Source organism: Anguilla rostrata, chromosome 13 (genome assembly GCF_018555375.3).
Source record: "Anguilla rostrata isolate EN2019 chromosome 13, ASM1855537v3, whole genome shotgun sequence".
Taxonomy (NCBI): Eukaryota; Metazoa; Chordata; class Actinopteri; order Anguilliformes; family Anguillidae; genus Anguilla; species Anguilla rostrata.
The window spans coordinates 34,358,295-34,370,884 of record NC_057945.1 but is presented as its reverse complement, the minus strand read 5'-3'; the positions used below and the strand labels follow the sequence as shown (position 1 = coordinate 34,370,884).

At 43.7% G+C, this 12,590-nt stretch overlaps 1 protein-coding gene across 4 annotated transcripts in view; it reads left to right on the top strand.

Moving 5' to 3' along the window:
• LOC135237332 (basement membrane-specific heparan sulfate proteoglycan core protein-like) overlaps positions 1-12,590 on the top strand; it is a 106,878-nt gene that overhangs the window by 34,392 nt on the left and 59,896 nt on the right. For all 4 annotated transcript variants that reach the window (XM_064304406.1, XM_064304405.1, XM_064304404.1 and 1 more), the window contains exons 4-6: positions 7,698-7,807; positions 8,482-8,540; positions 9,904-10,064. In XM_064304406.1, coding sequence (XP_064160476.1) covers positions 7,698-7,807; positions 8,482-8,540; positions 9,904-10,064 — 330 coding nt within the window. The remainder of the gene's footprint in view (positions 1-7,697; positions 7,808-8,481; positions 8,541-9,903; positions 10,065-12,590) is intronic.

The window sequence follows — 12,590 nt, the reverse complement described above, 5'->3', positions numbered from 1 at the left end:
GACATTTGTTTTTTTTTTGTTTTGTTTTTTTACTAGTTTGCAAAACCAGCTGAAAAACAAGCAGACAGACCCTTTGCTCTGTCTTTATTTTAGAAACAATCCATGCTTTTGTTTCTGCTTTAGTCGAGGAGGAATTAATTAGCCTGATATTTTTTTTCCTGGAAGTTTGATTTGACGAGGATGACTGCATTTCATTGTCCTACGTTTGAAGTTCAGTGTTTGAAGTGTTACATAGACTTCATAGTCCAATAACAATAACTGGCTGGGGTCACCCTGACATTATCATAATGAAGACTAGAAACGGGGGGAGTGTAAGTTCAATTTGTTCTTGTTAGGCTAGTACACTCATCATAAGAGTTTAAAATCTTTAAGTTTACAATCGTAGTGACTGAGTAATCCCACCCTGTAATTTGCTATTGAAAATGTATATCGTACAACTAAAGGGGCACTGTTTAAAATTATGCATGGTACCATTGCTATACTTTCTTATGAAAAATATATATGTGACTTCTTTAAGTATATATTACGTTAAACACATGTATTGGTTTAATATATACAGATTCCATGTGATCGTGCATAGCTTGAGGATTTATTTCTTCACTTTGGACCAGGGGGTTGTCTTACTCCAGTTCAATTGAGGGTAGCTGGTCTTGCGCACTAAATTACACCTGAGAAAGCAAATCCAGGAGACTTTCTGATATGTGTCCTGTTTGAAACTAGGTTAGTGATTTATCGGATCTTGTTTTCGAGGATCCAAATCTTGCCTGCAAATTTTGGAGTATCTCATCATCGAACATCTAAAGAACCCCATATCTTTGTGAATGATTTGCTATGCTGATTAGAATTGGTTTCTTTTTTTAAATATTGTATCAGGTAAATTTCCTTAAAGTGTACACCCTGCAGTTGAGAATGGAGCATTTTCCATGTACTCAGGAGACCTGCATTTTCTCCCATTACTGAACACTAACCATCAATGTAAAGAGCCCAGCTACTGAGGCAGATGCTCGTGGATGTAGGTGAGCGTTATGTCAGAGGCTATTGGAAAGGGTACTAGGCTTATCTAGTGGGAATCTTGGGAGCAGTGTGTCGTCATGGAGAAAAGGAAGTATGCCAGGGAGTTAAACTGTAATGTCACACCCTAGTGAGCCGAGCATCGCTGGCTGCCTTCAGCCTGGTGACAAAGAGCATTGTCCGTGAAATGTTTTTCCATTTCTCTTCCAAAATAACAGGAAATCCTCTCCCTCCCCCCGAACATTGTCTGGTGTATTTGCTTTCTTCTGAGAGACTTTACCGAAACACTAAGTTTGTAAAAAAAAAAAGATCTGTTCAGCAGAAACCTAGCGTGTGTGTAGTCTGAAGGATATCCGTTCTGTCGCTTGAGCTGGGATAAATCTGGCCTTCACCAAAAAGGTGTGCCAAACACCCAGCACACTTTGCACGTTTATTTTTCGCACGCTTACGTGCATGTGTGTTTGTGTGCATGTTCACAAGTGCGTATGTGCGTATCCAATCCTGAATGCTCTATTCAGAAATGCACAGGTAATGCAGTGTATAGAGATTTTTTTTTTGTTCCTGAGGTTGATCAGTGATACATGGAATATATAGAGATTGGGGAAAAAAAGTAAGCATTAAATGGACTTTCCACCACATGACATTGACTGAAACGTTTCTTAAAGAACAATGAAAAAACAAACAGAACCCACCTCCCATCGGCAGTTTGTTGGTACCAACCCCCATCCCCCATTCCAAGCGCAGGTTGAACAGATACAGATAGTGTTGTCTTTTCACACTCTTTATGTGTGTGTGGCCACCGGTAGGTAGACGGCTGTGTGCGTGCGTGCGTGTGGGTGACTCTGTGTGTGTGTGTGTGTGTGTGTGTGTGTGTGTGTGTGTGTGTCTGTGTCTATCTATGTCTGCGTCTGTGTTTATGTTCTACCAGCACAGACTGCAAGTTGCTCTAGATGAAGATGTCTTCAAAGTGACTGCAGTGTAATGTGATTATAATGTGTATGTGTGCTTGTGTTGACTTCCAGTCATTTCATTTGTGTAAATTACAAAGTCTCTTTATTTTGAGTGCAAATGTATTTGACATTTTTTACATTACATTTTTTGCACAGTTTTATCTTGGACAAAGTCTGCCACATTCATTTAATTTTGTAGCCACTTTTTTCTTCAAGTATGCCAGTCTCTCTGTAGTGACATTGGGACAAGAGTCCTTTTTCTGAAATAACTGTGTCAAAGCTCAAGCCCTTGCTAAATTCACTTTTCTCTCTCTACGGCTATTTAGAAACATAGGTTGCATTTGAGAATATCTAATTAAAGTACGGGCCAGTGTCCTATAAGTCTCTTGAAGGCAAACCTGCATAATGTGCTTATTGTAATTCAATAAAAATTAAACTCTTTGCTTCGAGCTAAAAGCAAACATCAAAGCACCCTCAGACTTGTACTCTGGTGGTGTTGTTTATATTTGTGATAGAGAAGAGTTAATTTCTTTGTTTTTTTTAATTTGCTTCAAATATATTTTTCCGTAGCAGATGTCTCATTCCAGGGACGTGTTTGTACATAGTACTTGGCTGTACTACAAAATATTTGCTGAAATTTTAAACAGGTTAAATGAATTACTCAAGGGGACAGCATCAGGGTACTGCAACCCTCAGAGCTGTGCAACCCTCTGTTTACAAGTATGCTTCTGGTATCGGTGCTACACCTGCCTTATGATCTGATCTTTTCAATTCCGTCTGTCAAAAGGCTCTGGCATTATTGACAGGTTTGTAGAGTATTCATCGATCACCTGATCAACGTGAACAGAATATCTTGCAAATGTTGTACTATTTATTTATTTTATTTTCCTGCCCAAATGCATCCATTTAGTAGATAGTTTAGCAGAAAAGCCATATTGATTCATGATTAAAATGAAAGGCAGATGGCATTGACAAAATAAGCAGTGATTTGCGTTGCACGAAGACCAGTTGTAGTCTGTGTCATGCATATTCATTCCCAATTTACTTGCATGGAATTGTTGGAGAGGCCTCCATGGTATTGTGCATTTGCTCCTGCAAATGGAAGAATTTTCCAGCTGCTCATCTCCCCCTCATTAATCTCCAGGTACAATAATGCTATTACCAAATTAACACATTCACCAAGGAGCACGTATGAATTATGAAAATAGCATATAAGAGTCTCTGTAAACATTTGTTTGTTGTTTTTCTCCCTTTTCCCTTCCCTCTTTCTTTGTATGCCTATCTCTCTGTCTCTGTCTCTCTCTCTATTGCTTTTTTACTCAATACCTGCCCTTGTGCTGTGTTATGCACACATTTACTGCTGTTTTACATTACCCTTATTTAGCAGAAGCTCTTATCCAGAGCAGTTTACAGTACAGGGGAACATAAGTGCATTCCCGTGATTTACAGTAATAGCATTACTGTATATCCATACCAAGCCCTAAGAAGAGAAACCTGAGACCATAAAAAATTCCATAAGCTGAATATTACGAATGGTGGAAAGTCTAGGGGTCAGAAAATTAAAAGTCCTGCCATGTGTTTCTTCCACCCATGAGCTCAGCCGGCTGATTTCACAAATTAGTTCTACCTCCTGCCTGAGGAATTGTGCTGATAAGGAAATCCAAGTGATTGGAACAAAATACCGGGGAGGATTTTTTACTTTCTGCACCTGGATTTTCCACCTCTGGGGATGGGATGGGGTGTAGTCTGAGGAGGTGGGTCTTCAGTTTGCATCTGAAGATGCTGCTGTCCTGAACACCGTTTGGTTCCAACCACTGGGGGGCCAGTACAGACAGGCATCGTGATTCATGAAGGACTACAGAGGGAGAGGATGGCCAGTCGCCACAGGCGTACGGAGCAGAGAGGTCTGGCCTGTGTGTAGGATTTAGGGAGGGGAGGGCCAGTCGCCCTGGGCATGTAGAGCGGAGAAATCTGGCCTGGGTGTAGGATTTAGGGTTTGGACGGCCAGTCGCCAGAGGCGTATGGAGCAGAGAGGTCTGGCCTGGGTGTAGGATTTTACGTCAGTTCTTTCTTCCTTTTGTGTGGTGAAAACATACAGTAATTACCTCCCAGCAGCTCCTTAGGCCTCTGTCACTGCATAGACAAGTGGCGAACAGTGAAATACAGTATTGTTTTTCTTCCTGATAGATCTGCAGTGCTTGACTGGCAGCACATAATCCCTTGATTGTTTCATTATCCCAAAATCCCAGAGAATAGCAAGAGAGGTGGGTGCCATGGTGCTTTCTTCTCTGCTGTGGAGAGAAAAGATCAACTTTATAACTTAAATCTTTGAAGTATTATTTACACTTCAGCACTTTATAAATAGTCATGTCGTAAATGACACGTTGCTCTGGCACCCTAGTGACTGAGCCTGGTTTCTGATCCTGTGACAAATGCTCTCTCCAATACAATTAACAGTTATAATCTGGGAAATGAAAAATAAATATGTAATATGTATGTAATGTGTAAAATGTCTATACGTGTGGTCAAATGTGTGTAGTAGAGCTCTTTGGGGAGTCAGTCAGGGTGCTAGTGCAGGTTGGTTTTATTTGGGGGTTGAGGATGGCTGCTTTTCACTGAGCAACTACAATACAGTTGTGAATTAAGGATCTTTTTTTCGCTCTATCGCTCAGTGGTAGAGCTCTCTTGTTGGTTAGAGAGGGTTTCACCTCATGGGAAAAGCAAGCAAAGGCCTGGAGAATTTGCCTAAGACCATGGAGCCCTCATTAGTGCGAGAGAGAAGTGGAGGAGAACGGCGTAACCACTGCCACAAGCCTGAACCAATTCAAAAATGCGGCTTCTCCACCTCCACGCACAGCCAGTGAGACTCTATCCATTACTGCAGGGTGCAACACAAAAAAAGATTTGACTGGCCTAGATTTGGGGGGGGGGGGGGTGGGCTTTAAAATGTGCTTTGATGTTTGATTTGCATACCTCCTGTCATACGAGCGGGTTGGTTTGATAGACGCGGCCGAACTGCGATGACGGGAGCAGTTTTGATTTCAGAGAGAGAGACGTGGGGACGCAGGAACACAGACCCTTTTTTCCCATCTTCGGGCCTGTTTCCTCTGAGGGGAACCAGGTGTGCTTACGCTGGCCAAGCTTGCAATGGAATTAAAGTGAAAATGTTGGTACATGCTGTCATCGCTGTCAAACACTGCCAGTTAAATTTTTAAATTGCCCAGGCTTGCAGATGTGGTGACTGGGTAACCTAGCCAAATCTGTGGGTAACAAGTCACTCTGTGTGTGTGTGTGTGTGTGTGTGTGTGTGTGTGTACGTGTGTGTGTCTCTCTGTGTGTGTACATGTGCTTGTGTGTGTGTGTGTGCACATGCGTGTGCATGTGTATTTGTGAGTATGTGTCTTTTCATAATGAGCAGAATGTTATCGTGTATTTGTGTGAGGGAAAGCGTTCTGCATGATACAAAAACAACCCCTCTCTCCTTGCAAAGTCCCGCAGAGATTAAAGTTGAAATTTCTTTACTTCCTCGTGCTGCCCACAGCCAGTAGCAGTCCGCTGTAAGGAACAGCTCAAATATTGACTTCCTCCCTGACCCAGACTGAAAAATTGAAATCAGTAGTGGGCAAACGTACCTGAGTGTTCGCAGGAGAGTGGGAAAGGGGCACCCAGGGTCTTATCTACTCGAAGCTGCCAGAATTCAAGTCGATTCACTGACTGCTGGTTTTTTTAGTGATCTTTTTATAGCCATTTAGATTTTATTTTAGCTTTGCTCAACAGCTCCTTTTTACCATTCACTGTGTATCCAGAGATGGTGAAGTTAATTCTAAATTATGCATGGTAAATGGACTGCAGTTATATAGTGATTTTATCCAAACCGCTTTACAATTGATGCCTCTCATTCACCAGAGCAGTTAGGGGTTAGGTGTCTTGCTCAGGGACACTTTGACACGCCCAGGGCGGGGATCGAACCAGCAACCCTCCGACTGCCAGACAACCGCTCTTACCTCCTGAGCTATGTCGCCCCCCCATTTACCATTTAAACTCTGCCATAGAAATAAGTCAACTATGAAAGAACCGGTAGAGCCAGGATGGGCTCAGTACTCCTCTGTAGCAGCTGTCCCCATTAAAAAGGCATGCGAGGTCTCCAATATGAACCTGAAACCCAGGAAAAGTGTTTCAGTTGGCCGCACAAAATGGTTACATTGGTGAAGTAATTTCTTTGACATGTCTCAACTGATGTTCCCTGGGGGGTGGGGCGGTGGGGGGGTCCTTTTCAATTGATGACTTTTTCCCCCCAGAAATGTAAGTTAAAAAGAACTTAAATGAGATGGATATATGTGTTGCAGGGTATCGGTAAGGTAAATGGTAAATGGACTGCATTTATATAGCGCTTTTATCCAAAGCGCTTTACAATTGATGCCTCTCATTCGCCAGAGCAGTTAGGAGTTAGGTTAGGTGTCTTGCTCAAGGACACTTGACATGCCCAGGCGGGTTTGAACGCAACCCTCCGACTGCCAGACAATCGGTCTTACCTCCTGAGCTATGTCGCTATGTTTGTACTTTTTTTTTTTTTTCTTTCTTTCAGTTAACAACTTTTTTATTTTTACTTCAGGACAGGTGTTCGTTATGATGGGCCCCCGTGGCTCACGTTTGCACACAGCAGGGCTGCCCTCGAGGGCTGGGGTGTTTGACTTCGTAGGCACAGGGGGAATGCGAGGTCCATCTCCAGAATCATTCAGAGCCTTGTTCTCCAGACTCTTGGCATTCCAGTGCTGACGGGGCACCCTTTACACCTTGAAAAAGAATTGTGTCCTTTTTTTTCTTGTCTTGTAGTGATGTTTGGTCACTGGCAGACAGAGGCCAGGATGTGAGGGTAGAATGTGTAAATGTGCGTGCGTGTGTGTGTGTGTGTCTGTGTGTGTGTGTGCATGCGTGTGCGTGTATGTGCGTGTGTATGTGTGTGTCTGCGCTTGTGTCTCTATGTCTGTGCGTGTCAAAATGTATAAACTCACAGGTAAAATTTAGCAAACCTTATTTTGTAGCTGAATTATTTGACCTGGCCTGAACTTGAGGGTTCATCAGACACACCAGATGCCTCCTTCAAGAAAATGTTTAATGGTCTGTAGTTCAGATAAGACATAGCTGTAAGGTAAAGTGCTGCTCAGAATGTAGACAAAAAGGTGCACCTTAATACATGTTTCTGCATGTAATAAATTAACCGATAGATCTGAGACTGACATTGCCTGTGAGCACTTCATAAAAATAAAAATTGGAAGAAAGACCAATACAGACACTCACGATGACAGCATCTGCTAAATGCCAATATTATTCCTAAATGTTGAGGTAGCTGAATAGAAATGCAGTGGATTTTCAGAAATATCCCACTGCATTGCAATTATGTTCCGTTCTTCATAGAAATGTCCTCTAAGGCCATGAAACTTTTAGGTTGAGTGAAGTTCAGAACATAGACCAAGCATACGGTAGCATACGTTAGCAATTTTAAACAACCCATGCGCTGCAGACAGTAGCCTAAATTCACAAACATGTCTTTGTATGGGGGGGATGGCCATATAGCAGAATTTCCCCACTCTGGATTTGAACCTGGAACTTCTCGGTTGCTGTTAGCTATACCACATTGCTGCCCCTGCGTGAGTCTGCAGTTGTTGTGTCTTTCACTCACAATGTTGCTCCCTGTGTGATTGTTGAAGATGGCTAAGTTCTGCTCTCCGTTCACAGTCTACTACCGCGCCCTGGTCAACTTCACACGCTCGATTGACTACAGTCCCGAGCTGGAGGACATATACTCTGACAACTTCCAGAAGGTCGCGGACGTCATTGTGGAAAAGGTATGCTACGCTAACCCCAGGAACACTGGGTACCTGAGCAAGTAAAGAAACGTGTGTGTGTGGGCGTGTGCATGCATGCGCGCGTGTGTGTTTGCGTGTTCTTGTCCCTGTGTGTGCGTGCATTCATATGGGTGCATGTGTTGTGGTGTGAATGCATGAATATGTGTGCACAGAAACTTGCATATGTGAGTGTGTGCATGCGTGCGTGAGTACAGGGGTATTTATGTGCATGTGTGCGTGCGCACTTGCGTGTGAGAGTGTGTATGCACTGCATGTGTTTGTGTCAATCTGTATGTCTGTGGGCCCTGCCATGGACACTGTTGTTTTATTCAGAGTCTGGCTTTGTGCCCTTTGCTGGGCCTGGCCCACTGCAAACCCCCATTGGATAATACGCTACTTAAAATTGAATGGTTTGGTGGGTGGAATAACGTATGTGAACAATGTCATAATTCATACGAATGCTGTTCTGTAATAATAGGTATGCTTTTTTCTTGGCCCACCATGAATGGAGCCACTAGACCATGACTCAGACACCATCAACACCTAAAAGAATCCATCTCATTTGTCTGAGTAATTCATGTTTGTTCACTGAACCTCATTAAGATCGCATAACCACATTAGTGGTTATACAAGTTCAAGTCACTATGACATCACATCCTCTGTTCATCCAACAGCTGGAGTCTCTGTACAGCAAGGTCGCAGGGTTCCAGACTATCAGTGTGGTCCTCATCAAGTAAGTTGCCACAGTTTTCGTCTTCGACGTCTGAGGGATGTTTGTTCGATCTCTGCTCTGCCTTTCATCTGAAAGGCCTTAACAAACATGCTTCAGGCCTGACAACCCTGCTCTGAACTGAGGTGTGTGTGAGGTGTGTGTGTGCACAGGCTAAGCAGTCCGAATGACCGGGTCAGTCCGCAGCTGAGAGGAATTTGGGCGACAGTGTAGTATGATGGGTAAGGAGTTGGTCTTGTACCCTGAAGGTTATAGGTTTGATTCCCAAGTAGGACATTGCCATTGTACCCTTGAGCAAGGGTACTTAACCTGCATTGCTTCAATTATATATCCAGCTGTATAATGGATGCGTATAAATGTAATATGCTATGTAAAAATGCTATGTAAGTTGCTCTGGATAAGAGCGTCTGCTAAATGCCTGTAATGTAATGTAATGTAATATGTTATTGCATGTAAGGAGGAGGGGCAAACGAGCAACACTTCTCCCTGCGATGAAAAAGTCAGCTGTGCCAGTCAGCTGCGTAGTGTGCTAAGCTGCCATACTGTAACCAGCACTGCCTGCACTTTGGGCCTAAAAAGAGTAGGAATTACGGCAGACCTGCTGCAGGGTTTTAGCCAGCTTAGTTTCTCAAGTTAAGTGAAGCCGTTGGAGTAAAATATATAATATCCAGAAAGACCGTGCCCACCCATTAGCGAAGTCATAAACGGAGGCATAAACGAATGAAATGAGGACGGAGTGTGGCACAGTGGGTAAGGAACTGCGCTTGTAACCGAAAGGTCGCAGGTTCGATTCCCGGGTAAGGACACTGCCGTTGTACCCTTGAGCAAGGTACTTAACCTGCATTGCTTCAGTATATATCCAGCTGTATAAATGGATACAATGTAAAAGTGCTATGTAAAAAAGTTGTGTAAGTCGCCCTGGATAAGAGCGTCTGCTAAATGCCTGTAATGTAATGTAATGTAATGTAATGAAATGGCATTCCGGAATGGGCAAGACGGCAGCCATTCTACCGATTTGCATGTTGTGTGGAAGCCTCGGTGCGTGTTCGAACCTGTGCTAATGCGCTACCCTGCGCTATCCTGCAGGCAGAGCCCCCCCCCCGCCCCCCGCGCCGGTGAAAACGAATCTTCCATTTCTGTTTTCAGAAATTCCAATGTCTGCCCGTCTCTGCTCATTCGTGCACATTCAGCGTTCTCAGCCTTTCCCCCGCTCAGAACGCGAAATGCGTCGCCTGAGATACCTGTGGTGGGGCTTGGGCTCGGCCCTTTTCGTCGCTTCCCTGTTTGCCGTTTGCTATTTTCCCCTGCCGTTCAACGAGGTGGCCTGTCGGCGCGTGCAGAACACTCTGCCGTTCTCCTCCTGCAGGAAGGTGGGCGCCAGCGTCCTCGTGGAGCTGGACGTCGGCTCGGACTACAATTCCAACGACAAGGAGATCCGCAACGTCCTGTACACGGCCGTGAAGAAGGGCACCGTCGCCCCGTACACCACCTCCGTGGAGGGGTTCCAGTTCCGCCGCCTGGGAGAAGGTGAGCTGCCGGGGGGGGTGGGGGGGGGGCTCAGGGGAGGAGAGCGAGCCTGTGAGTGGCTGCCTCGTAAACCAATAAGATCACTGGTCAATCCTAGACTGACCAGCAAAGGCAGGTTCCTAAGGACCATGAGCAATGGAATGTGCTTCTTTTGAGCAGCGTTCCCTACCAGTGCTAAGAGGGGAATCGCATGTATATATATATATATATATATATGTGTGTGTGTGTGTGTGTGTGTGTGTGTGTGTGTGTGTGTGTGTGTATGAATTGCACACTACCCTACTGGTGTGTACTCTGTGTTTACGAGGGGGGCAGAGCTGTTTTTAGTACTGTCGTTTTGTACATCCAAGTAATCCTTGAAAGTTGCGATGTGTTATTACACAACAACGTTTTAACACACTTGTAAAAACCATTATGTGGGAGTCATAAACTGTGTACATTTAAACTGCTTGTAGCAGCTGTAAATGTAGCCTCAAGTGTTGCATTGCATGTCTGTGATGACCACTGTTCACTGACATGAGCGTTTCTGCCTCAGAAATGAAAGATACTAATATATTTAGATTTATTTGGACACACTGGTGACACTGTAAACAGCAGTATCAGTGACCGTCATGATTTTTTTGGGATATGACCATAGCAAGAATAAAGTCCTTTGTTCAGAATGAGTTTAAATGTACTGAGTTTAAATGTAGCCAGTAGAGCTTTTTAAAAAAAATCATGGAAAACTGAACAGGGGGAAAAAAATTCCAGGAATTTCAGTTTGTGACCTATTGATTTTATTTGACCTTACTTTTCACAAACCCATGATTACGACAGCACATACAGCTCAGAATTTGTTTTTCAATATCTTATTTCTGGAAGAGCGCTAAAATTTGAGTTTGTCCATTCGTTCATTTAGCTGTTTACCTCGTATTTGCTCCTGCAGTTGTCTGAGCGAGAATGCCCATTTCAACACCGATTACATATAAAAGTTCTCTGAACCTTGATTGAATTAAATTGCCTTTAACTCACACTATATTTACATTTGTGCATCTGACATAGAATGTATTAGTATACATTATTTCTCAAATATAAACTGTTCACACTGTTTATATATAAGCTGCACAATCGTTACGTTATTTATTAATAGAAAATACTGCCCTCATACCACGTACTCACACAGATGTACTTTCTGCACAAGGCTTGTCTGGATGAATCGCCCGATCCCCAGACGGGTGGTGGGCTGTGGGGGAAGCCAGCTTGCAGTACATGTAGCCCACAGCCCGTTCTGTGGCTCGTGTGCACAAGACCAAGTCTGTGAAGAGGGCTTTGACTTAGGGGCGGCAGGCGCAAACTTGTTTCTTTCTTTTTTTTCTGCTTAACTTGAGGCCCCTTGTCTGCGCAGTGGCCTTTTTCGTTAAAGCTAAATCTGCCTATCGTAATCCACCTCGCCCCCAACCGAACGTGTGCCAGCCGGGAGATCACCTGCTGTTTGTACTGTGGACTGTGGGCTTGTCAGCCGTTTCCATAATAGGTCCACTTGTGTGTGTGAATCCCTTTGCGTAGCACACCAATCAAAGCCCATCATGCAAAGAAACAATGAGAGGTAGAAATTTTTAATATGAGGTATAAAGAAGTATAAATGTAAGATATGTCCTCAGAACTGCCGCAGGTGAGCTGGCCAGGTGAAGTGTGTGCCAGACGGACACGGGTAGCAGTTGTGACATCTTTTTTCGTGTTTTTAGCTCAGACCCCTTCACCCCTGGAATCCGGGGGTTTCCCAGGTTGGTGAAGCATGTGTTGCATGGGCATGTCACCCCTCACATTAAAGGGAACCTTAAGCCCTTTTCTGAGAGCGATAATTGGTCGTGTTATTTCGTTGGAAGATTAAGCTTGTGTTTGATTCATTTCAGAACTAATTTTAACCCTGCTGTGGAAAGTCCATGTTTATTTCATAGTGAACACCAGAGAAAACATTTAGCTGGGTTCACTGAGTACTGTGTGATAGGATGTCAAGTCATTCCTTGCCAGGAATATTTATGTATGCTTGTACTGTATGTTAAACCAGACAAATCTATTGGTTTTACTTACTCGTGGAATCAGATTAGGTAACCTTTGACACTCCGAGGAGAACTGGTTAACAGAAACTCAGAAATGTGGCTCTGTTCAAGTGTATGTGTATGCGTCTCTGTCTGCGTGTGTGCACGTGCGTGTGCATGCATGTGCGTGTGTATGTATGTGTGTGTGTGTGTGCCTGTGTTCATGTATGCATGCGTGTGTGCCTGTGTGTGTGCATGTATGCGTGTGTCCATGTGTGTGCATGTGTAAATCTGTCAGAATCTTCTTTGACATGTGTAGTATTTCACCATAACACTAGAAGAACAAAACTAATTTTAAAGCATATGTTACAGCAAAATAATGTTTTTTTATGCTTAATTGCAAGGAGAATGTGGATTAATGTGTGATCTTGCTTGAGTGGCTGGTTGAAATCTGTTTTATCCATTGCATGGTATTGTCAATTCAGACTACAGTGAGCACTTGAAATTA